The 25,347-nt window shown below is 56.1% G+C and overlaps 1 protein-coding gene across 1 annotated transcript; it reads left to right on the top strand.

The window, feature by feature from the left end:
- The first annotated feature begins 12,714 nt into the window (after positions 1-12,714).
- LOC306982596 (uncharacterized protein) lies at positions 12,715-17,121 on the top strand. The gene is made up of 5 exons (XM_079583064.1): positions 12,715-12,798; positions 14,587-14,747; positions 15,168-16,475; positions 16,912-16,941; positions 17,075-17,121. The coding sequence occupies exons 1-4, from the start codon at positions 12,752-12,754 to the stop codon at positions 16,923-16,925; spliced, it is 1,530 nt and encodes a 509-aa protein (XP_079439190.1). The 5' UTR covers positions 12,715-12,751; the 3' UTR covers positions 16,926-16,941; positions 17,075-17,121.
- Positions 17,122-25,347: the final 8,226 nt, after the last annotated feature.

Here is a 25,347-nt window from a genome sequence, read left to right as displayed (position 1 = left end):
CTCGTGCGGAAGTCCGGATATTTAACAAAAATAAAGGACGAAGTAAATGAAACATGTGAACGTCAGTGACATTTCAAAATAAATAAGTATTAGTGAAAAAAACAATATGGTACAAGTTACAAGAACGGAGAAAATACATTGGAATAGATTCAACTAAAATAATGATCAAATAAAGATAGAAAGAAAAAACGAAACACATAAAACCCCAGAAAAAAAACAACAACAGCTTTTTACTGATCGTGGAAAAGGTTAAATCATCGACTGGACTGGAACGAAACGAGTGCCCCTTCCGAAACGAGTGCCCCTCCGAAACGAGTGCCCCTCCGAAAGGAGTGCCCCTCCGAAAGGAGTGCCCCTCCGAAACGAGTGCCCCCTCCGAAACGAGTGCCCCCTCCAAAACGAGTGCCCCCTCCGAAACAAGTGCCCCCTCCAAAACGAGTGCCCCTCCGAAACGAGTGCCCCTCCAAAACGAGTGCCCCTCCGAAACGAGTGCCCCTTCCGTTAAACGAGTGCCCCTCCAAAACGAGTGCCCCTTCCGAAACGAGTGCCCCTTCCGTTAAACGAGTGCCCCCTCCAAAACGAGTGCCCCTCCGAAACGAGTGCCCCTTCCGTTAAACGAGTGCCCTTCCAAAACGAGTGCCCCTTCCGTTAAACGAGTGCCCCTTCCGTTAAACGAGTGCCCCCTCCGAAACGAGTGCCCCTTCCAAAACGAGTGCCCCTTCCAAAACGAGTGCCCCTTCCAAAACGAGTGCCCCTTCCGTTAAACGAGTGCCCCCTCCGAAACGAGTGCCCCCTCCAAAACGAGTGCCCCCTCCGAAACGAGTGCCCCTTCCAAAACGAGTGCCCCTTCCGTTAAACGAGTGCCCCTTCCAAAACGAGTGCCCCTCCGAAACGAGTGCCCCTCCGAAACGAGTGCCCCTCCGAAACGAGTGCCCCTCCGAAACGAGTGCCCCTTCCGTTAAACGAGTGCCCCTCCAAAACGAGTGCCCCTTCCGTTAAACGAGTGCCCCTCCAAAACGAGTGCCCCTCCGTTAAACGAGTGCCCCTCCAAAACGAGTGCCCCTTCCGAAACGAGTGCCCCTTCCGTTAAACGAGTGCCCCTTCCGTTAAACGAGTGCCCCTCCAAAACGAGTGCCCCTTCCGTTAAACGAGTGCCCCTTCCGTTAAACGAGTGCCCCCTCCGAAACGAGTGCCCCTTCCAAAACGAGTGCCCCTTCCAAAACGAGTGCCCCTTCCAAAACGAGTGCCCCCTCCAAAACGAGTGCCCCTTCCGTTAAACGAGTGCCCCTCCAAAACGAGTGCCCCTTCCGAAACGAGTGCCCCTTCCGTTAAACGAGTGCCCCTTCCGTTAAACGAGTGCCCCTCCAAAACGAGTGCCCCTTCCGTTAAACGAGTGCCCCTTCCGTTAAACGAGTGCCCCCTCCGAAACGAGTGCCCCTTCCAAAACGAGTGCCCCTTCCAAAACGAGTGCCCCTTCCAAAACGAGTGCCCCCTCCGAAACGAGTGCCCCTCCGAAACGAGTGCCCCCTCCAAAACGAGTGCCCCCTCCGAAACGAGTGCCCCCTCCAAAACGAGTGCCCCTCCGAAACGAGTGCCCCCTCCGAAACGAGTGCCCCTTCCGTTAAACGAGTGCCCCTTCCGTTAAACGAGTGCCCCCTCCAAAACGAGTGCCCCTCCGAAACGAGTGCCCCCTCCAAAACGAGTGCCCCTTCCGTTAAACGAGTGCCCCTCCAAAACGAGTGCCCCTCCGAAACGAGTGCCCCCTCCAAAACGAGTGCCCCTCCGAAACGAGTGCCCCCTCCGAAACGAGTGCCCCTTCCGTTAAACGAGTGCCCCTTCCGTTAAACGAGTGCCCCTCCAAAACGAGTGCCCCTTCCGTTAAACGAGTGCCCCCTCCGAAACGAGTGCCCCTTCCGTTAAACGAGTGCCCCTCCAAAACGAGTGCCCCTTCCAAAACGAGTGCCCCCTCCGAAACGAGTGCCCCTTCCAAAACGAGTGCCCCTCCAAAACGAGTGCCCCTTCCAAAACGAGTGCCCCTTCCAAAACGAGTGCCCCTTCCGTTAAACGAGTGCCCCTTCCGTTAAACGAGTGCCCCTCCAAAACGAGTGCCCCTTCCAAAATGAGTGCCCCTTCCAAAACGAGTGCCCCTTCCGTTAAACGAGTGCCCCTTCCGAAACGAGTGCCCCTTCCGCTAAACGAGTGCCCCTTCCAAAACGAGTGCCCCTCCGAAACGAGTGCCCCTCCGAAACTAGTGCCCCTTCCGTTAAACGAGTGCCCCTCCGAAACGAGTGCCCCCTCCGAAACGAGTGCCCCTCCGAAACGAGTGCCCCTCCGAAACGAGTGCCCCTTCCAAAACGAGTGCCCCTCCGAAACGAGTTCCCCTCCGAAACGAGTGCCCCTTCCAAAACGAGTGCCCCTCCAAAACGAGTGCCCCTTCCGTTAAACGAGTGCCCCTTCCAAAACGAGTGCCCCTCCGAAACGAGTGCCCCTCCGAAACGAGTGCCCCTCCGAAACTAGTGCCCCTTCCGTTAAACGAGTGCCCCTTCCGAAACGAGTGCCCCTTCCGTTAAACGAGTGCCCCTTCCAAAACGAGTGCCCCTCCGAAACGAGTGCCCCTTCCAAAACGAGTGCCCCTCCGAAACGAGTGCCCCTTCCGTTAAACGAGTGCCCCTTCCGAAACGAGTGCCCCTCCGAAACGAGTGCCCCTTCCGTTAAACGAGTGCCCCTTCCAAAACGAGTGCCCCTCCGAAACGAGTGCCCCTTCCGTTAAACGAGTGCCCCTTCCGAAACGAGTGCCCCTTCCGTTAAACGAGTGCCCCTTCCAAAACGAGTGCCCCTCCGAAACGAGTGCCCCTCCGAAACGAGTGCCCCTCCGAAACGAGTGCCCCTCCGAAACGAGTGCCCCTTCCGTTAAACGAGTGCCCCTTCCAAAACGAGTGCCCCTTCCGTTAAACGAGTGCCCCTTCAGAAACGAGTGCCCCTTCCGTTAAACGAGTGCCCCTTCCAAAACGAGTGCCCCCTCCGAAACGAGTGCCCCTCCGAAACGAGTGCCCCTTCCAAAACGAGTGCCCCTCCAAAACGAGTGCCCCTTCCAAAACGAGTGCCCATTCAGAAACGAGTGCCCCTTCAGAAACGAGTGCCCCTTCAGAAACGAGTGCCCCTCCGAAACGAGTGCCCCTCCGAAACGAGTGCCCCTCCGAAACGAGTGCCCCCTCTGAAACGAGTGCCCCTCCGAAACGAGTGCCCCCTCTGAAACGAGTGCCCCTCCGAAACGAGTGCCCCTTCCAAAACGAGTGCCCCTCCGAAACGAGCGCCCCTCCGAAACGAGTGCCCCCTCCAAAACGAGTGCCCCTCCGAAACGAGCGCCCCTCCGAAACGAGTGCCCCTTCCAAAACGAGTGCCCCTCCGAAACGAGTGCCCCTTCCAAAACGAGTGCCCCTCCGAAACGAGCGCCCCTCCGAAACGAGTGCCCCCTCCAAAACGAGTGCCCCTCCGAAACGAGTGCCCCCTCTGAAACGAGTGCCCCCTCCAAAACGAGTGCCCCTTCCAAAACGAGTGCCCCTCCGAAACGAGTGCCCCTCCGAAACGAGTGCCCCTCCGAAACGAGTGCCCCTCCGAAACGAGTGCCCCTTCCAAAACGAGTGCCCCTCCGAAACGAGTGCCCCTTCCAAAACGAGTGCCCCTCCGAAACGAGTGCCCCTTCCAAAACGAGTGCCCCTTCCGAAACGAGTGCCCCTCCGAAACGAGTGCCCCTCCGAAACGAGTGCCCCTCCGAAACGAGTGCCCCTTCCAAAACGAGTGCCCCTTCCGTTAAACGAGTGCCCTTCCAAAACGAGTGCCCCTCCGAAACGAGTGCCCCTCCGAAACGAGTGCCCCTCCGAAACGAGTGCCCCCTCAGAAACGAGTGCCCCTTCCAAAACGAGTGCCCCTCCAAAACGAGTGCCCCTCCGAAACGAGTGCCCCTCCGAAACGAGTGCCCCTTCCGTTAAACGAGTGCCTCTTCCGTTAAACGAGTGCCCCTTCCGTTAAACGAGTGCCCTTCCAAAACGAGTGCCCCTCCGAAACGAGTGCCCCCTCAGAAACGAGTGCCCCCTCCGAAACGAGTGCCCCTCCGAAACGAGTGCCCCCTCAGAAACGAGTGCCCCTCAGAAACGAGTGCCCCCTCAGAAACGAGTGCCCTTCCAAAACGAGTGCCCTTCCAAAACGAGTGCCCCTCCGAAACGAGTGCCCCTCCGAAACGAGTGCCCCCTCAGAAACGAGTGCCCCTCCAAAACGAGTGCCCCCTCCGAAACGAGTGCCCCCTCAGAAACGAGTGCCCCTCAGAAACGAGTGCCCCTTCCGTTAAACGAGTGCCCCTTCCGTTAAACGAGTGCCCCTCCGAAACGAGTGCCCCCTCAGAAACGAGTGCCCCTCAGAAACGAGTGCCCCTTCCGTTAAACGAGTGCCCCTTCCGTTAAACGAGTGCCCCTTCCGTTAAACGAGTGCCCCTTCCGTTAAACGAGTGCCCCTCCGAAACGAGTGCCCCTTCAGAAACGAGTGCCCCTCTGAAACGAGTGCCCCCTCCGAAACGAGTGCCCCCTCCGAAACGAGTGCCCCTCAGAAACGAGTGCCCCTCCGAAACGAGTGCCCCTCCGAAACGAGTGCCCCTCTGAAACGAGTGCCCCCTCAGAAACGAGTGCCCCTCCGAAACGAGTGCCCCTCTGAAACGAGTGCCCCTTCCGTTAAACGAGTGCCCCCTCCGAAACGAGTGCCCCTCCGAAACGAGTGCCCCTTCCGTTAAACGAGTGCCCCTTCCGAAACGAGTGCCCCTTCAGAAACGAGTGCCCCTCTGAAACGAGTGCCCCTCCGAAACGAGTGCCCCTCAGAAACGAGTGCCCCTCCGAAACGAGTGCCCCTCCGAAACGAGTGCCCCTCTGAAACGAGTGCCCCTTCCGTTAAACGAGTGCCCCTCCGAAACGAGTGCCCCTCAGAAACGAGTGCCCCTTCCGTTAAACGAGTGCCCCCTCCGAAACGAGTGCCCCCTCCGAAACGAGTGCCCCTCCGAAACGAGTGCCCCTTCCGTTAAACGAGTGCCCCTTCCGAAACGAGTGCCCCTTCAGAAACGAGTGCCCCTCTGAAACGAGTGCCCCTCCGAAACGAGTGCCCCTCAGAAACGAGTGCCCCTCCGAAACGAGTGCCCCTCCGAAACGAGTGCCCCTCTGAAACGAGTGCCCCTTCCGTTAAACGAGTGCCCCTCCGAAACGAGTGCCCCTCAGAAACGAGTGCCCCTCCGAAACGAGTGCCCCCTCAGAAACGAGTGCCCCCTCCGAAACGAGTGCCCCTCTGAAACGAGTGCCCCTTCCGTTAAACGAGTGCCCCTTCCGTTAAACGAGTGCCCCTTCCGTTAAACGAGTGCCCCTTCCGTTAAACGAGTGCCCGTCCGAAACGAGTGCCCCTTCCGTTAAACGAGTGCCCCTTCCGTTAAACGAGTGCCCCTTCCAAAACTAGTGCCCCCTCCGAAACTAGTGCCCCTCCGAAACGAGTGCCCCTTCCGTTAAACGAGTGCCCCTCCGAAACGAGTGCCCCCTCCGAAACGAGCGCCCCTTCCGTTAAACGAGTGCCCCTTCCGTTAAACGAGTGCCCCTTCCAAAACGAGTGCCCCTTCCGTTAAACGAGTGCCCCTTCCAAAACGAGTGCCCCTTCCGTTAAACGAGTGCCCCTTCCGTTAAACGAGTGCCCCCTCCAAAACGAGTGCCCCTTCCGTTAAACGAGTGCCCCTTCCGTTAAACGAGTGCCCCCTCCAAAACGAGTGCCCCTTCCGAAACGAGTGCCCCTTCCGTTAAACGAGTGCCCCTTCCGTTAAACGAGTGCCCCCTCCGAAACGAGTGCCCCTTCCGTTAAACGAGTGCCCCTTCCGTTAAACGAGTGCCCCTTCCGTTAAACGAGTGCCCCTTCCGTTAAACGAGTGCCCCTTCCGTTAAACGAGTGCCCCTCCAAAACGAGTGCCCCCTCCAAAACGAGTGCCCCCCAACATGTGACAGAGGTCAGAGGTCAGAGCTGAAATGTTACTGTTGTATTTCCTCAGTGTCACAGATGTGAGCTAACCGGTAGCATGCTAACGTCTTGAGAAGCTCGTACACTGACTCAGAGACTCTGTTGACATGATAAACTGAGAATGACAGAGAAAGGTTTTCTGTTCCCTCTTTGATGTGTTCATTTAGTCTTTAGAGCGAAGCAGATCTTTAGTAAATCCAGCTCGAACAATGATCAACATAAAAGTGCCACTGTCGATCCGTCGTCTTTCTTTAATATCCTGAGCAGAGATGTTGTTACACGTTGTTTTACTGCATAATTCTACTTTGGTATTCAAAATGGCTGCCGAAACTGTGCGTGATGTCATTGGAAACACATCTCGATACTTTCAACACTGTGTTTTTATCACTCCTTTGTTTCGGTTACATTTACTTTGGTTTATAAACTTTGGACACATTTTTCTTTTCTTTTATTGACCTTTATTTCAGGATCGTCCCACTGAGATCTCTCTGTCAGGGGAGTCCTGGCCCCACAGGGGAATCTAATGTACATGTTTTTAGAGGTAGGGCAAACACTGATCATAAATACTGTATCGTGATACGTATCAGCAGCTCAGAATCATTTAAACAATCATATAAACCTGTGTTTGTCGTTGGGAAATATAACGACACTTGTGGCCACAACGTTTTCCATATTTGAATATTTTTATCTAAACCGTGTTCTGACCAACAAGTTCAAAAAGTGAGTTTACAACAGAAGTTTCTCCAACTCTATGATTAATCTGAGACTGTAGATGTTGCTCTGTGAAGCCAGAAACAGTAAACAAAGAGATGTTTGTGATGATCAGACACTTTATGTGAGACAAAAGTCCAGTGATCCTTGTTCAATGTTTTTATTCATAAATCAAATAGAAATGTAAAAGATCAGACTTTATCGACCTGTTTAAGAAAGTCTCTTGTATCGGTTAATATCGGCCGATACTCAAACCCCCGGTTTCAGTATCGGAAAAATAATAATGACTCCAGTCCAAGGAGGCGTGGTCTCAGACGGAGCAGCTCAGGTGTCTCTGTAGAGGGGGCGTGGTCTCAGACGGAGCAGCTCAGGTGTCTCTGTAGAGGGGGCGTGGTCTCAGACGGAGCAGCTCAGGTGTCTCTGTAGAGGGGGCGTGGTCTCAGACGGAGCAGCTCAGGTGTCTCTGTAGAGGGGGCGTGGTCTCAGACGGAGCAGCTCAGGTGTCTCTGTAGAGGAGGCGTGGTCTCAGACAGAGCAGCTCAGGTGTCTCTGTAGAGGGGGCGTGGTCTCAGACAGAGCAGCTCAGGTGTCTCTGTAGAGGGGGCGTGGTCTCAGACAGAGCAGCTCAGGTGTCTCTGTAGAGGGGGCGTGGTCTCAGACAGAGCAGCTCAGGTGTCTCTGTAGAGGGGGCGTGGTCTCAGACGGAGCAGCTCAGGTGTCTCTGTAGAGGGGGCGTGGTCTCAGAGCAGCTCAGGTGTCTCTGTAGAGGGGGCGTGGTCTCAGACAGAGCAGCTCAGGTGTCTCTGTAGAGGGGGCGTGGTCTCAGACAGAGCAGCTCAGGTGTCTCTGTAGAGGAGGCGTGGTCTCAGACGGAGCAGCTCAGGTGTCTCTGTAGAGGAGGCGTGGTCTCAGACGGAGCAGCTCAGGTGTCTCTGTAGAGGGGGCGTGGTCTCAGACGGAGCAGCTCAGGTGTCTCTGTAGAGGGGGCGTGGTCTCAGACGGAGCAGCTCAGGTGTCTCTGTAGAGGGGGCGTGGTCTCAGACGGAGCAGCTGAAAGGCTTCCCTCCGGTGTGCGTTCTCTGATGAAGCCTCCCTGGGCGTTTCCTTCCTGGGCGGGGCCTTCCTGGGCGGGGTCTTTGTGTGCGGGGCCGTCGTGGGCGTTTCCTCCCTGGGCGGGGCCTCCCTGGGCGGGGCCCTGGTGGGCGTTCCCCCGTGCGTGCCCTCGTGCTCCCGCAGCCGCTTCCTGCTGGTGAAGCCGCTCTCGCAGACGCCGCAGACGAAGTGCTGGACCTTCTGATGCCGCCTGAGTTTGCTCCTCACCCTGAAGCTCACGCCGCAGACGGAGCAGCTGAAGGGCTTCTCCCCGGTGTGCGTCATCACGTGGATGCGCAGGTCGTTCTTCAGGCTGAAGCCGCGCCCGCAGACGGAGCAGCTGAAAGGCCGCTCGCCCGTGTGGAACCTCACGTGTCGCTGTAGCTCTGACCTGAACTGAAACTGGCGGCCGCACTCGGAGCAGCTGAAGGGGCCGGTCTCGGGCGCAGACGCCTGGTCCGCGTGGGAGGCCAGATGTTCCTGAAGCCGGGTCTGGTCCGGGAACGCGGTGACGCAGACGGGACAGATGTGGTGCAGGTCGCGCTCGTGCTCCGTGAGGAAGGGTCTGCGCTGGAAGCCTTTCCCGCAGACGGAGCAGCTGAACGGCTTCACGCCCGTGTGGACCTGCGTGTGTCGCTGCAGATCAGACGGAGACCTGAAGCTCTTCTCACAGGCGGAGCAGCTGAAGGGTCTGGAGGCTCTGGAGGGTCTGGAGGGTCTGGAGGGTCTGCAGTCCTGGACCTTCCCCAGCGGCTCCTGGACCTTCCCCAGCGGCTCCTGGACCTTCCCCAGCGGCTCCTGGACCTTCCCCAGCGGCTCCTGGTGCTGCCGCCGCAGGTGCTGCTGAAGCTGGTGTTTGTATCTCCAGTGTTCGCCGCAGACGGAGCAGCTGTGCGGCTTGTCTCCGCTGTGGATCCGCTCGTGCGTTTGTAAGTTCGACTTGTACGGGAAGGACTTCCCGCAGTGCGAGCAGCTGAAGGCTCCGCCCCCTGAGCGGCCGGGCGCTCTGAGCAGCGCTGTGTGCAGAGCTCCGTCCTGCAGGTGGCTCTGCAGGTGAGCGCTCAGAGACAGCCTGTCAGGGAGGTGTTCGAGACACACAGCGCAGACCGAGTGCACGTTCAGCAGGTGCTTGGACAGAGTCAGCTTCTCTTTAAAACTCCTCTCACAGAGACGGCACTTGTTCGGCAGCGCCCCCGTGTGGACGGACATGTGTCTCTGCAGCGCCGCCTTCGACTTCCACAGCTTCCCACAGGCGGAGCAGCTGAAGGAGCGCGGGGCAGCCACAGGAGGGGCGGCCACAGGAGGGGCGGCCACAGGAGGGCGCTGCCGGCTCGGTTTGGTTTGTTCAGGAGCCCAGTCCGACGAGTGATCTGTGTCAGAGCTGTCAGTTTGATCCTCACTGTCCTCTGTGTTAGACTCTCCCGGCCCACACTCGTCTGCCTCCACAGGCCCACACTCGTCTGCCTCCACAGGCCCACACTCGTCTGCCTCCACAGGCCCACACTCGTCTGCCTCCACAGGCCCACACTCGTCTGCCTCCACAGGCCCACACTCGTCTGCCTCCACAGGCCCACACTCGTCTGCCTCCACAGGCCCACACTCGTCTGCCTCCACAGGCCCACACTGGTCTGCCTCCACAGGCCCACACTCGTCTGCCTCCACAGGCCCACACTCGTCTGCCTCCACAGGCCCACACTCGTCAGCTTTCACAGGCCCACACTCGTTCACACAGAGCGTGGAGCAAAGGGGAAACTCCTCCGGCTCCGCTTTAATCGTCCTGGAGAAAGAAAAGAAACATCGTCATAAACAAAGGCTCAGACGCTGAAACGCCTCCGGGGTTTTGGTTCAAATAATAATAATTTACTCGTTTACATTTCCTTGAGTAAAGTCGGCGACACTTTTAAGAGAAGTTTTATCAGAATTAATCAGATGCCATTTATTTTTGATTGAATATTCTGTTTAATTGTTCTGTCTCTGCCCATCACAGACAGAACAGCTCCTCAGGGCTTTATTCATTTATGTGTTTGTATTTAAGTATAGAGTGAAGATGATGAAGAAGCCCCTGGACATACAACGGTTCCTGCTACAGGAACAGCTGCTCCTGTAGCAGCTGTTCCTGTAGCAGCGCCGGCCACACGGCAGGGGGTGTCGGGACCTCATTCATGAGTATGTTATATCGGCCCGATACCCGATTCTGGGATCTGTATCGGTGCATGTCTTGTGTAAACACAGTTTGCAGTGAAGTAACATACGTGAGGGCGCTCCTGCTGACCTGCTCCTGCTGACCTGCTCCTGCTGACCTGCTCCTGCTGACCTGCTCCTGCTGACCTGCTCCTGCTGACCTGCTCCTGCTGACCTGCTCCTGCTGACCTGCTCCTGCTGACCTGCTCCTGCTGACCTGCTCCTGCTGACCTGCTCCTGCTGACCTGCTCCTGCTGACCTGCTCCTGCTGACCTGCTCCTGCTGACCTGCTCCTGTAGGAGGCGCTCCTGCTGACCTGCTCCTGCTGACCTGCTCCTGCTGACCTGCTCCTGCTGACCTGCTCCTGCTGACCTGCTCCTGCTGACCTGCTCCTGCTGACCTGCTCCTGCTGACCTGCTCCTGCTGACCTGCTCCTGCTGACCTGCTCCTGCTGACCTGCTCCTGCTGACCTGCTCCTGTGGCTCACAGTCTGTGGGACCAAACCAGGACCAAGTCAGGACTAATCAGGTCTAAATGAACTAAACCAGGTCTGAAACATTGGTCTCTTTGATCGTGAAGTTTTTATCACTGCCCTAAAAAACAAACTACAATTAAACTATTAAAGGAATTGGCCACCGTTTTTACATACTGAGATATGTTCTTACCTCACCTTAGTGGAGTTAATATATCCCCGTCTGGTCTTTGTCCGTGCGCTCACACATACGCAGCCTCTCCCACATGTCACATAGCTCCAAAAAAGCTCACGATAGAAGCTACCAAGCTCTTCCACGTGTTCCCTATTTAAATAAAGTTACGTGAAGTGTTTTCATGCCAAGTATATTTACACAGAAATGTAGCGTGTGGATTTTATAAGCAGATAAAAAGGGGGACTATATTGTGAGGCGTAATGATACAGGAGCACAGCGTCCGCGCAGTAACTCCTAAAGGTTATTGACGGAAGTGAGCGGGGAAGTCTTTAGGAGTTACTGCGCGGACGCTGTGCTCCTGTATCATTACGCCTCACAATATAGTCCCCCTTTTTATCTGCTTATAAAATCGACACGTTACATTTCTGTGTAAATATACTTGGCATGAAAACACTTCACGTAACTTTATTTAAATAGGGAACACGTGGAAGAGCTTGGTAGCTTCTATCGTGAGCTTTTTTGGAGCTATGTGACATGTGGGAGAGGCTGCGTATGTGTGAGCGCACGGACAAAGACCAGACGGGGATATATTAACTCCACTAAGGTCAGGTAAGAACATATCTCAGTATGTAAAAACACTGGCCTGTTCCTTTAAGTGAATAAAATAAACATAACAAAACTATAAAGGTCTGATTCATTCACTTTATTTTAACTTCAGCGCAGATGAAGTCGACACTTTAACGCGGATGTTTGTGAAGCACGTGACTAACAGCTCGCGGGAGGAGGCTCACGTGCGCCATCTACAGGAGGGATGTGGTCACTGCAGCTGCTTTTGATTTGTATCTCCGATGATTCTGCAGAATGACTTCTTTGATTGTTTTCATGGGAGAACTCTGCCCCGCGCCCGCCCCGCGTCTCCAGAACAGAAACAAAGCTTACTTTGTGTAAGTTCCACTTTTCTCACCGTGAGTTCAGATCCTCCTCCCTCAGACCCGCGGCTCCGGCCGGGCTCACGCGCGCCATGTCTCACGCGCCTCTGCTTCTTCCTCCTCCTCCTCTTCCTCCTCCTCTTCCGTTCATTGGCGGGCGGGGCCTGTCGGAGTCATTAAGCTCAGGGCCTTTCAGCTGTTTTACTGTAAAGTTCACACTTCACAGAGAACTGGACCAAACATCCACATGTTTACATCCACATGTTTACATCCACATGTTTACATCCACATGTTTACATCCACATGTTTACCTCCACATGTTCACATCCTCAGTCTGATGGGCGGGACTTACAGCTGCAGCCACGCGCTCCCAGTTTCCCTCATGAACTGGATCAGTTACAAAACATGATATAAATAAAACTGTGATTCAACATGTTTCTCACAGAACCACAGACCGCCCCCTGCTGGACGGCGTGTGTCCGGGCATGTTTCATACAGCAGTGCGCTGTAGTTTAGTTATTATATTATATCTAGGTTTACTGCTTAGATACAATAATAATAATAAAATACTAATAAAAGCCCTCGTGCTTTTGCTGTCGCCGTCACTGAACCGCGACGTGATCTGACGTCACTGTAAAGGTTTAGTTGCGTCTGTTCGGTGGGAGTTATATGACTCTATTATTATATTATATATTTATTATATTTATATTTACACATAATGACAATAATCACTATTAACAATGATAATAAGTTATGATAATCCTTTATTGATCTCACAATGAAGACAAAACAAAACACTGTTATTTTTCCTCACGGTCCTCTGTGTTTGCGTGTTGCCATGGTGACCAGTTACGGTCTGCGTTTGCGTGTTGCCATGGTGACCAGTTATATACCCGTATATTATATACCCGTATATTCCCAGATCGTTCATCACACTTTAGAGATGACGTCAAACCTTCACTTTGTCTCGAACTGGGAAAGAAACGAACACATTAAAGCACAGAAATAAGTCCCAGGAGTTCTGAACGGGCAGCTGTGCGGGCGCCTCTGTGATGAGGAGGACCCTGTGCGGTTAGCTCCGAGGCTAACGAGGCTAACGAGGCTAACACTGATACAAAATATGACAAGCTTCCCCCAAAGCTTCACAGACACAGAAACATGGCGGAGGTGAAGCAGGAGCGGGACCTGGAGGAGCAGAGCCTCAGGTCAGAGACAGAGCCGAGTCCGCTAGCTTTAGCCGTTAGCTTTAGCCGTTAGCTTCAGCCGAAATACATCCATTAACCTCTTAACCCCCGCTTTAACCGAGAGCATTTTCTTCAGTTCAGCTTTGCCCAAATCTAAAAGCTTCTCGACTGGAGCTGAGTAACGACTCATTTAAAAGCTAAGACCTTCAAAGCTCTGCGAAGCTTCTTCCTTGTTTTTGTTTATCACATTGTAACTGATCAAGCCACAAAACTGTGACCAAAACATGACAAAACTGTGATGAAAACCTGAACACGTATGACAAAACTGTGATGAAAACCTGAACACGTATGACGAAAATGTGAGGATTATAACGAGGAAGAAGCTTTGATCAGTTTTTGTAGGTCTTAGCTTTCAAATGAGGCGCTACACTGGCCTATACATGCTTTTTGGTCATGTGACTTTTGTTATTGTGGCGGCCATTTTGAATACCGAAGTAGAATTATGCAGAACTACAACATGTAGCAATATCTGTACTTAGGATGAAATGACAGACAGAGGATGAGCAGTTTTCTGTTCTCGTAATCATCAGTAAAGACTCACGTGTGAAGAAACACTGAGTCCGTGTTTAAATGACACGTTAGACACAATTTTAGGTCTAATATAGTTTAACACGATTATATTGAGGATTTTGGTAAAGATCGTGCCCAGTTTTCTTTAGGTTGGCGATCTTTGTGTTTAGTTTCACTTCCTTATTGGACACCGACAGGAAGTGACATAGAATACACAGACATCTGTAAATACTGTAAATATATATATATAAAGACTGTACACATGTATGTAGACAGACATGCCGTTTCCAAAGTGTGAAGTAACAATAGGGGCAGATATTATAAGACTTGTTCTTCTCCTCTGCTCCGCTTCATTCACACTGTGTTGGCGGTTTTATTGTGATTGTATGACATCACCTTTGAATGAAATAAATAAATAAATGAAGAAAAAAAAATGAATAAATCAGCAGCTTAAAAAAATCAACAAAAATAACTTTTCTGCCCAACATTTCTCCATTAAAATTGCTGTTTCACTGAAATGAAATGATAATTATGCAACTGATGTTCTCCATCTAAATAAGTCATATTTTCAAAAGCATTAAAACCTGTCATATGCATTTTAAGCTGTTAGCATGCTACCGGTTAGCATTTGGCTTCACGAGCTCAGTTCTGACCTCTCCAAGAGACAGCCCTGAACCACAAACATCTGGCCTTGGATAGATGTGACAGAGGTCAGAGGTCAGAGCTGTTTCTGTAGTGTTTCCTCCGTGTCACATGTGAGCCACACATGTGTTTATCGTGTTGAAATCATTGACAGTTGCTAACCGGTAGCATGCTAACATCTTGAGCAGCTTAAACACTGACTCTGTTGACATGACAAACTGTAAAGCACAGAGAAAGGTTTGGTGTTTCCTCTTTGACGTGTTTAGTCTGAGGACCTGCTGTAGCTGCTCCGTCTGAGCCACATGTGCTGCTTATATCACAGAAAGGTTAGCAGTCTTTCATTTCATCCTGAGTACAGATGTTGGTACATGTTGTAGTAACATCATGTAGTAACAGCACTTTACAGACTCACTTTACAGACTCAACTACATTTAGAATCACAAATATCTAACAGATCTATTTCCTGACTCATTTATTGAGCTTTGAACCGAAAAACACGGAGACACTTTCACTAATCACTCGTTTATTCAAAAACTAACCCAGATCCAAAATCCAACTGAGCAGATCTTTGTTATTAATCTGATCTTTCCTCTGCAGCTCGGAGCCGCCCTGGATCAAAGAGGAGCCGCAGTCGCCCGGCATCAAACCGGAGCCACAGGAGCTGCTTTTCCACGTGGTCACGGTGAAAACGGAGGATGAAGAGTGTGAGCTTCATCCCGGAGACGAGGCCAAAGGAGAGAACGGAGAGGAGACGGATGAAGAGTGTGAGCTTCATCCTGGAGACGAGGCCAAAGGAGAGAACGGAGACGAGACGGATGAAGAGTGTGAGCTTCATCCTGGAGACGAGGCCAAAGGAGAGAACGGAGACGAGACGGATGAAGAGTGTGAGCTTCATCCTGGAGACGAGGCCAAAGGAGAGAACGGAGACGAGACGGATGAAGAGTGTGAGCTTCATCCTGGAGACGAGGCCAAAGGAGAGAACGGAGACGAGACGGATGAAGAGTGTGAGCTTCATCCTGGAGACGAGGCCAAAGGAGAGAACGGAGACGAGACGGATGAAGAGTGTGAGCTTCATCCTGGAGACGAGGCCAAAGGAGAGAACGGAGACGAGACGGATGAAGAGTGTGAGCTTCATCCTGGAGACGAGGCCAAAGGAGAGAACGGAGACGAGACGGATGGTTCTGACACTGACCGCTCAGACGACTACGGCCAACAGCAGGCTCCGCCCAGAAGGAGCTACGCCATGATCGGGCATGAGCCGTCTGCCCTCGAGCCGTCTGCGCCCCAGCCGTCTGCGCCCCAGCTGTCTGCGCCCCAGCCGTCTGCGCCCCAGCCGTCTGCGCCCCAGCCGTCTGCGCCCCAGCCGTCTGCGCCCCAGCCGTCTGAGCCGCGCCCCTTCAGCTGCCCCCACTGCGCGCAGACGTTCCGCTGGAGCTCGGAGGCGAAGCGCCACATGCTCGTCCACACGGGGAACAAACCTTTCGTCTGCTCCGTCTGTGAGAAAAGCTTCAATCGTAAGTTTAACCTGACGGAGCACGAGCGGCGCGTGCACCACGTCTGCGCCGTGTGCAAGCAGCGTTTTCCCCACGAGGCGGGGCTAACGGAGCACCTGCAGACGCCTCACGCTGAGCAGCTCCAGCCCAAAGCCTTCAGCTGCTCCCACTGCGGGAAAGAGTTCAAACGCAGGTCCAAGCTGCAGCTGCACATGTCGGTGCACACGGGGGCGCGGCCGCACGTCTGCTCCTTCTGCGAGCGAGGCTTCAGCGTGAAGAACGACCTGCGGCTGCACGTGCGCATCCACACGGGCGAGCGGCCCTTCAGCTGCTCCGTCTGCGGGAAAGGCTTCACGGGGAACAACAAGCTGACGCAGCACCTGAAGGCCGTGCACCACATGTGTCCGCTGTGTAAGACGCACTTCCCCGACAAAGCGCGGCTGAACTCTCACCTGCGCGTGCACGTGGAGGAGGGCGCCCTGGCCGCGCTGCGCTGCTTCCGCTGCTCAGACTGTGGGAAGGAGTTCGGCTGCGGCGTCGACCTGCAGCGCCACACGTCCGTCCACAGCGGAGACAAACCGCACCAATGCTCCGTCTGCCACAAGCGCTTCTCCGTCCAGAACGACCTGAAGCTGCACCTGCGGCTGCACGCAGACGACCGGCCCTTCAGCTGCTCCGTCTGCGACAAAGGCTTCGGCAGCAACGCCAACCTGGCTGCGCACCTGAGGACGCACACGGGAGAGAAGCCCTTCAGGTGCTCCGTCTGCGAGAAGAGCTTCAGCATCAAGAGCAGCCTGGTCAAACACCTGCGCATCCACACGGGAGAGAGGCCGTACGGCTGCTCCGTCTGCGACAAACGCTTCCAGAGCAAGAGTAACCTTTCCAAGCACCTGCGCACACACAGCGGAGAGAGACCGTACGGCTGCTCCGTCTGCGAGCGCGCCTTCGCCCAGCAGTGCGACCTGACCCGGCACGTCAGGGCCACGCACCCGAGTGCCCCGCTTTAAAAACCCGAGTGCCCCGCTTTAGGGCCACGCACCCGAGTGTCCAGCTTTAGGGCCACGCACCCGAGTGTCCAGCTTTAGGGCCACGCACCCGAGTGCCCCGCTTTAGGGCCACGCACCCGACTGCCCCGCTTTAGGGCCACGCACCCGAGTGTCCAGCTTTAGGGCCACGCACCCGAGTGTCCAGCTTTAGGGCCACGCACCCGAGTGCCCCGCTTTAGGGCCACGCACCCGACTGCCCCGCTTTAGGGCCACGCACCCGACTGCCCCGCTTTAGAGCCACGCACCCGAGTGTCCCGCTTTAAAAACCCGAGTGCCCCGCTTTAGGGCCACGCACCCGAGTGTCCAGCTTTAGGGCCACGCACCCGAGTGCCCCGCTTTAGGGCCACGCACCCGACTGCCCCGCTTTAGGGCCACGCACCCGACTGCCCCGCTTTAGAGCCACGCACCCGAGTGTCCCGCTTTAAAAACCCGAGTGCCCCGCTTTAGGGCCACGCACCCGAGTGTCCAGCTTTAGGGCCACGCACCCGAGTGTCCAGCTTTAGGGCCACGCACCCGAGTGTCCAGCTTTAGGGCCACGCACCCGAGTGCCCCGCTTTAGGGCCACGCACCCGACTGTCCAGCTTTAGAGCCACGCACCCGAGTGTCCCGCTTTAGGGCCACGCACCCGAGTGCCCCGCTTTAGGGCCACGCACCCGAGTGTCCAGCTTTAGGGCCACGCACCCGAGTGTCCAGCTTTAGGGCCACAAACCCGAGTGTCCAGCTTTAGGGCCACAGACCCGAGTGTCCAGCTTTAGAGCCACGCACCCGAGTGTCCCGCTTTAGGGCCACGCACCCGAGTGTCCAGCTTTAGAGCCACGCACCCGAGTGCCCCGCTTTAGGGCCACAAACCCGAGTGCCCAGCTTTAGGGCCACACACCCGAGTGTCCCGCTTTAGGGCCACGCACCCGAGTGTCCAGCTTTAGGGCCACGCACCCGAGTGTCCAGCTTTAGGGCCACGCACCCGAGTGTCCCGCTTTAGGGCCACGCACCCGAGTGTCCAGCTTTAGGGCCACGCACCCGAGTGTCCAGCTTTAGGGCCACGCACCCGAGTGTCCAGCTTTAGGGCCACGCACCCGAGTGTCCCGCTTTAGGGCCACACACCCGAGTGTCCCGCTTTAGGGCCACGCACCCGAGTGCCCCGCTTTAGGGCCACGCACCCGAGTGTCCCGCTTTAGGGCCACGCACCCGAGTGTCCAGCTTTAGGGCCACACACCCGAGTGTCCCGCTTTAGGGCCACGCACCCGAGTGTCCCGCTTTAGGGCCACGCACCCGAGTGTCCAGCTTTAGGGCCACGCACCCGAGTGTCCAGCTTTAGGGCCACGCACCCGAGTGTCCAGCTTTAGGGCCACGCACCCGAGTGCCCAGCTTTAGGGCCACACACCCGAGTGCCCCGCTTTAGGGCCACGCACCCGAGTGTCCAGCTTTAGGGCCACGCACCCGAGTGTCCAGCTTTAGGGCCACGCACCCGAGTGTCCAGCTTTAGGGCCACGCACCCGAGTGCCCAGCTTTAGGGCCACGCACCCGAGTGTCCAGCTTTAGGGCCACGCACCCGAGTGCCCAGCTTTAGGGCCACGCACCCGAGTGTCCAGCTTTAGGGCCACGCACCCGAGTGTCCAGCTTTAGGGCCACGCACCCGAGTGCCCAGCTTTAGGGCCACGCACCCGAGTGTCCCGCTTTAGAGCCACGCACCCGAGTGTCCAGCTTTAGGGCCACGCACCCGAGTGCCCAGCTTTAGGGCCACGCACCCGAGTGTCCCGCTTTAGGGCCACGCACCCGAGTGTCCAGCTTTAGGGCCACGCACCCGAGTGCCCAGCTTTAGGGCCACGCACCCGAGTGTCCAGCTTTAGAGCCACGCACCCGAGTGTCCCGCTTTAGGGCCACGCACCCGAGTGTCCAGCTTTAGGGCCACGCACCCGAGTGTCCAGCTTTAGGGCCACGCACCCGAGTGTCCAGCTTTAGGGCCACGCACCCGAGTGCCCAGCTTTAGGGCCACACACCCGAGTGTCCCGCTTTAGGGCCACGCACCCGAGTGTCCAGCTTTAGGGCCACGCACCCGAGTGTCCCGCTTTAGGGCCACGCACCCGAGTGTCCAGCTTTAGGGCCACGCACCCGAGTGTCCAGCTTTAGGGCCACGCACCCGAGTGTCCAGCTTTAGGGCCACACACCCGAGTGTCCCGCTTTAGGGCCACGCACCCGAGTGTCCAGCTTTAGGGCCACACACCCGAGTGTCCCGCTTTAGGGCCACGCACCCGAGTGCCCAGCTTTAGGGCCACACACCCGAGTGTCCCGCTTTAGGGCCACGCACCCGAGTGTCCAGCTTTAGGGCCACGCACCCGAGTGTCCAGCTTTAGGGCCACGCACCCGACTGCCCCGCTTTAGGGCCACGCACCCGAGTGCCCAGCTTTAGGGCCACGCACCCGAGTGTCCAGCTTTAGGGCCACGCACCCGAGTGCCCAGCTTTAGGGCCACACACCCGAGTGTCCCGCTTTAGGGCCACGCACCCGAGTGTCCAGCTTTAGGGCCACGCACCCGAGTGCCCCGCTTTAGGGCCACGCACCCGAGTGTCCAGCTTTAGGGCCTCAGACCCGAGTGCCCCGCTTTAGGGCCACGCACCCGAGTGTCCAGCTTTAGGGCCACGCACCCGAGTGTCCAGCTTTAGGGCCACGCACCCGAGTGTCCAGCTTTAGGGCCACGCACCCGAGTGTCCAGCTTTAGAGCCACGCACTCGAGTGTCCAGCTTTAGGGCCACGCACCCGAGTGTCCAGCTTTAGGGCCACGCACCCGAGTGCCCCGCTTTAGGGCCACGCACCCGAGTGTCCAGCTTTAGGGCCACGCACCCGAGTGTCCAGCTTTAGGGCCACGCACCCGAGTGTCCAGCTTTAGGGCCACGCACCCGAGTGTCCAGCTTTAGGGCCACGCACCCGAGTGTCCAGCTTTAGAGCCACGCACCCGAGTGTCCAGCTTTAGAGCCACGCACCCGAGTGCCCAGCTTTAGGGCCACGCACCCGAGTGCCCCGCTTTAGGGCCACGCACCCGAGTGTCCAGCTTTAGGGCCACGCACCCGAGTGCCCCGCTTTAGGGCCACGCACCCGAGTGCCCCGCTTTAGGGCCACGCACCCGAGTGTCCCGCTTTAGGGCCACGCACCCGAGTGTCCCGCTTTAGGGCCACGCACCCGAGTGTCCCGCTTTAGGGCCACGCACCCGAGTGCCCCGCTTTAGGGCCACGCACCCGAGTGTCCCGCTTTAGGGCCACGCACCCGAGTGCCCCGCTTTAGGGCCACGCACCCGAGTGTCCAGCTTTAGGGCCACGCACCCGAGTGTCCAGCTTTAGGGCCACGCACCCGAGTGTCCCGCTTTAGGGCCACGCACCCGAGTGCCCCGCTTTAGGGCCACGCACCCGAGTGTCCCGCTTTAGGGCCACGCACCCGAGTGTCCAGCTTTAGGGCCACGCACCCGAGTGTCCAGCTTTAGGGCCACGCACCCGAGTGTCCCGCTTTAGGGCCACGCACCCGAGTGTCCCGCTTTAGGGCCACGCACCCGAGTGCCCCGCTTTAGGGCCACGCACCCGAGTGTCCAGCTTTAGGGCCACGCACCCGAGTGTCCAGCTTTAGGGCCACGCACCCGAGTGCCCCGCTTTAGGGCCACGCACCCGAGTGTCCAGCTTTAGGGCCACGCACCCGAGTGTCCCGCTTTAGGGCCACGCACCCGAGTGTCCAGCTTTAGGGCCACGCACCCGAGTGTCCCGCTTTAGGGCCACGCACCCGAGTGTCCAGCTTTAGGGCCACGCACCCGAGTGCCCCGCTTTAGGGCCACGCACCCGAGTGTCCAGCTTTAGGGCCACGCACCCGAGTGCCCCGCTTTAGGGCCACACACCCGAGTGCCCAGGGCCACAAACCCGAGTGTCCAGCTTTAGGGCCACGCACCCGAGTGTCCAGCTTTAGGGCCACGCACCCGAGTGTCCCGCTTTAGGGCCACGCACCCGAGTGTCCAGCTTTAGGGCCACACACCCGAGTGTCCAGCTTTAGGGCCACGCACCCGAGTGTCCAGCTTTAGGGCCACACACCCGAGTGTCCCGCTTTAGGGCCACGCACCCGAGTGTCCAGCTTTAGGGCCACGCACCCGACTGCCCCGCTTTAGGGCCACGCACCCGAGTGCCCCGCTTTAGGGCCACGCACCCGAGTGTCCCGCTTTAGAGCCACGCACCCGAGTGTCCCGCTTTAGGGCCACGCACCCGAGTGCCCCGCTTTAGGGCCACGCACCCGAGTGTCCAGCTTTAGGGCCACACACCCGAGTGTCCAGCTTTAGGGCCACACACCCGAGTGTCCAGCTTTAGGGCCACGCACCCGAGTGTCCCGCTTTAGGGCCACACACCCGAGTGTCCAGCTTTAGGGCCACACACCCGAGTGTCCCGCTTTAGGGCCACGCACCCGAGTGTCCAGCTTTAGGGCCACGCACCCGAGTGTCCCGCTTTAGGGCCACGCACCCGAGTGTCCAGCTTTAGGGCCACGCACCCGAGTGTCCAGCTTTAGGGCCACGCACCCGAGTGTCCAGCTTTAGGGCCACGCACCCGAGTGTCCCGCTTTAGGGCCACGCACCCGAGTGTCCAGCTTTAGGGCCACGCACCCGAGTGTCCAGCTTTAGGGCCACGCACCCGAGTGCCCCGCTTTAGGGCCACGCACCCGAGTGCCCCGCTTTAGGGCCACGCACCCGAGTGTCCAGCTTTAGGGCCACGCACCCGAGTGTCCAGCTTTAGGGCCACGCACCCGAGTGTCCAGCTTTAGGGCCACGCACCCGAGTGTCCAGCTTTAGAGCCACGCACCCGAGTGTCCCGCTTTAGGGCCACGCACCCGAGTGTCCAGCTTTAGGGCCACGCACCCGAGTGTCCCGCTTTAGGGCCACGCACCCGAGTGTCCCGCTTTAGGGCCACGCACCCGAGTGTCCAGCTTTAGAGCCACGCACCCGAGTGTCCAGCTTTAGGGCCACGCACCCGAGTGTCCAGCTTTAGGGCCACGCACCCGAGTGTCCAGCTTTAGGGCCACGCACCCGAGTGTCCCGCTTTAGGGCCACGCACCCGAGTGCCCCGCTTTAGGGCCACGCACCCGAGTGTCCAGCTTTAGGGCCACGCACCCGAGTGTCCAGCTTTAGGGCCACGCACCCGAGTGTCCAGCTTTAGGGCCACGCACCCGAGTGCCCCGCTTTAGGGCCACGCACCCGAGTGCCCCGCTTTAGGGCCACGCACCCGAGTGTCCAGCTTTAGGGCCACGCACCCGAGTGCCCCGCTTTAGGGCCACGCACCCGAGTGTCCAGCTTTAGGGCCACACACCCGAGTGTCCAGCTTTAGGGCCACGCACCCGAGTGTCCAGCTTTAGGGCCACGCACCCGAGTGTCCAGCTTTAGGGCCACACACCCGAGTGCCCAGCTTTAGGGCCACGCACCCGAGTGTCCCGCTTTAGGGCCACGCACCCGAGTGTCCAGCTTTAGGGCCACGCACCCGAGTGTCCCGCTTTAGGGCCACAGACCCGAGTGTCCAGCTTTAGGGCCACGCACCCGAGTGTCCAGCTTTAGAGCCACGCACCCGAGTGCCCCGCTTTAGGGCCACGCACCCGAGTGTCCAGCTTTAGGGCCACGCACCCGAGTGTCCAGCTTTAGGGCCACGCACCCGAGTGTCCAGCTTTAGGGCCACGCACCCGAGTGTCCAGCTTTAGGGCCACGCACCCGAGTGTCCAGCTTTAGGGCCACGCACCCGAGTGTCCAGCTTTAGGGCCACGCACCCGAGTGTCCAGCTTTAGGGCCACGCACCCGAGTGTCCAGCTTTAGGGCCACGCACCCGAGTGTCCAGCTTTAGGGCCACGCACCCGAGTGTCCAGCTTTAGGGCCACACACCCAAGTGCCCCGCTTTAGGGCCACGCACCCGACTGCCCCGCTTTAGGGCCACGCACCCGAGTGCCCAGCTTTAGGGCCACGCACCCGAGTGTCCAGCTTTAGGGCCACGCACCCGAGTGTCCAGCTTTAGGGCCACACACCCGAGTGTCCAGCTTTAGGGCCACGCACCCGAGTGCCCAGCTTTAGGGCCACGCACCCGAGTGTCCAGCTTTAGGGCCACGCACCCGAGTGTCCAGCTTTAGACCCACGCACCCGACTGCCCCGCTTTAGGGCCACGCACCCGAGTGTCCAGCTTTAGGGCCACGCACCCGAGTGTCCAGCTTTAGGGCCACACACCCGACTGCCCCGCTTTAGGGCCACGCACCCGAGTGTCCAGCTTTAGGGCCACGCACCCGAGTGTCCAGCTTTAGGGCCACACACCCGACTGCCCCGCTTTAGGGCCACGCACCCGAGTGTCCAGCTTTAGAAACCCGACTGTCCAGCTTCAGAGCCTCAAACCCGACTGTCTTTAGATCCTCAGACCCGACTGTCTTTAGATCCACAAACCGACTGTCTTTAGAGCCACAAACCCGACTGTCCAGTGAAGCTTCACATATGTCAGACTCATCATGTTTCGCCTCTTCATCCAAAAGGCTTCGTCAGCAAACGAGGTTCTGAATACCTTCATTGAACATGGACAACTCCTGCACGACTGAGAGCTTACACAGAAATCCCAGTCAGGGCTGGACTTTTGGGCCCAGACCGGCCCTCTAAATGAACTCAGTCTTAAATGTCTGTGATCTTTCAGCCCAAACTAACTGTGGAGCTTCTGATGTAGAGCCTGAACTGAAATGTGTTGTAAGTTTTCTGTGGTTTTTGTTTTTATCAAATACGTATAAATCTACATTTGAATAAAGGACAGAGGTTTAAATGTGTGGATTTATTTTGTGACGTATTAGTCATTTTCAGTCATCAATAAAAGCTTCATTATTGTATTTTCCTCTTTGCAAACTCGATTATGAAGTACTATGACACACTGTAACAGAACAGAATATGTTTTGCGTTTTCCTTTTCAAATCTAAAATCTAATGAACACAAAAGTGCACGGCGTGTTTTTGTGTCCGAGCGCTGCTTAGTCTCTTAAAAGGGAACAAAGTCGCCTGAAGTCAATATTATTCTAGGGGAGAGTGAGGTAAGATCTAAACCTTTTACATTTTTGAAAAAACACGGATACATTTTGCCCACTTTGGTTAATGTAAGTGGTTTAGCCTCTCTCTTATCATAGTAAGCGTCACATTTTAATCTTTATTTCATTTGTTGTGGTCATTGCTGTCCAATGGGAGCCTCAATGGTTTCACACGTGGATGAGTTTACAAAGTATAGTTCTCTTGTAAAGAGTTCAGTCTGAATACGGACTGCACCAAACGAACATAGAAGGTCAGCTTCTGCTCTGGAACAAACGAACAAACGAGCAGAGCAAAGGACTTACCAAACGAACATAGAAGGTCAGCTTCTGCTCTGGAACAAACGAACAAACGAGCAGAGCAAAGGACTTACCAAACGAACACAGAAGGTCAGCTTCTGCTCTGGAACAAACGAGCAGAGCAAAGGACTTACCAAACGAACACAGAAGGTCAGCTTCTGCTCTGGAACAAACGAACAAACGAGCAGAGCAAAGGACTTACCAAACGAACACAGAAGGTCAGCTTCTGCTCTGGAACAAACGAACAAACGAGCAGAGCAAAGGACTTACCAAACGAACACAGAAGGTCAGCTTCTGCTCTGGAACAAACGAGCAGAGCAAAGGACTTACCAAACGAACACAGAAGGTCAGCTTCTGCTCTGGAACAAACGAACAAACGAGCAGAGCAAAGGACTTACCAAACGAACACAGAAGGTCAGCTTCTGCTCTGGAACAAACGAACAAACGAGCAGAGCAAAGGACTTACCAAACGAACACAGAAGGTCAGCTTCTGCTCTGGAACAAACGAACAAACGAGCAGAGCAAAGGACTTACCAAACGAACACAGAAGGTCAGCTTCTGCTCTGGAACAAACGAGCGGAGCAAAGGACTTACCAAACGAACACAGAAGGTCAGCTTCTGCTCTGGAACAAACGAGCAGAGCAAAGGACTTACCAAACGAACACAGAAGGTCAGCTTCTGCTCTGGAACAAACGAACAAACGAGCAGAGCAAAGGACTTACCAAACGAACACAGAAGGTCAGCTTCTGCTCTGGAACAAACGAACAAACGAGCAGAGCAAAGGACTTACCAAACGAACACAGAAGGTCAGCTTCTGCTCTGGAACAAACGAACAAACGAGCAGAGCAAAGGACTTACCAAACGAACACAGAAGGTCAGCTTCTGCTCTGGAGCAAACGAGTGGAGCAAAGGACTTACCAAACGAACACAGAAGGTCAGCTTCTGCTCTGGAACAAACGAGCAGAGCAAAGGACTTACCAAACGAACACAGAAGGTCAGCTTCTGCTCCAGAACAAACGAGTGGAGCAAAGGACTTACCAAACGAACACAGAAGGTCAGCTTCTGCTCTGGAACAAACGAACAAACGAGTGGAGCAAAGGACTTACCAAACGAACACAGAAGGTCAGCTTCTGCTCCAGAACAAACGAACAAACGAGCAGAGCAAAGGACTTACCAAACGAACACAGAAGGTCAGCTTCTGCTCCAGAACAAACGAACAAACGAGCAGAGCAAAGGACTTACCAAACGAACACAGAAGGTCAGCTTCTGCTCCAGAACAAACGAACAAACGAGCAGAGCAAAGGACTTACCAAACGAACATAGAAGGTCAGCTTCTGCTCCAGAACAAACGAGCAAACGAGCAGAGCAAAGGACTTACCAAACGAACACAGAAGGTCAGCTTCTGCTCTGGAACAAACGAACAAACGAGTGGAGCAAAGGACTTACCAAACGAACACAGAAGGTCAGCTTCTGC

The sequence above is a fragment of the Gobius niger genome (genome assembly GCF_951799975.1).
Source record: "Gobius niger genome assembly, contig: SCAFFOLD_31, whole genome shotgun sequence".
NCBI lineage: Eukaryota > Metazoa > Chordata > Actinopteri > Gobiiformes > Gobiidae > Gobius > Gobius niger.
The sequence above is the reverse complement of the archived record's forward strand: the minus strand, read 5'-3'. Positions and strand labels throughout refer to the sequence as shown.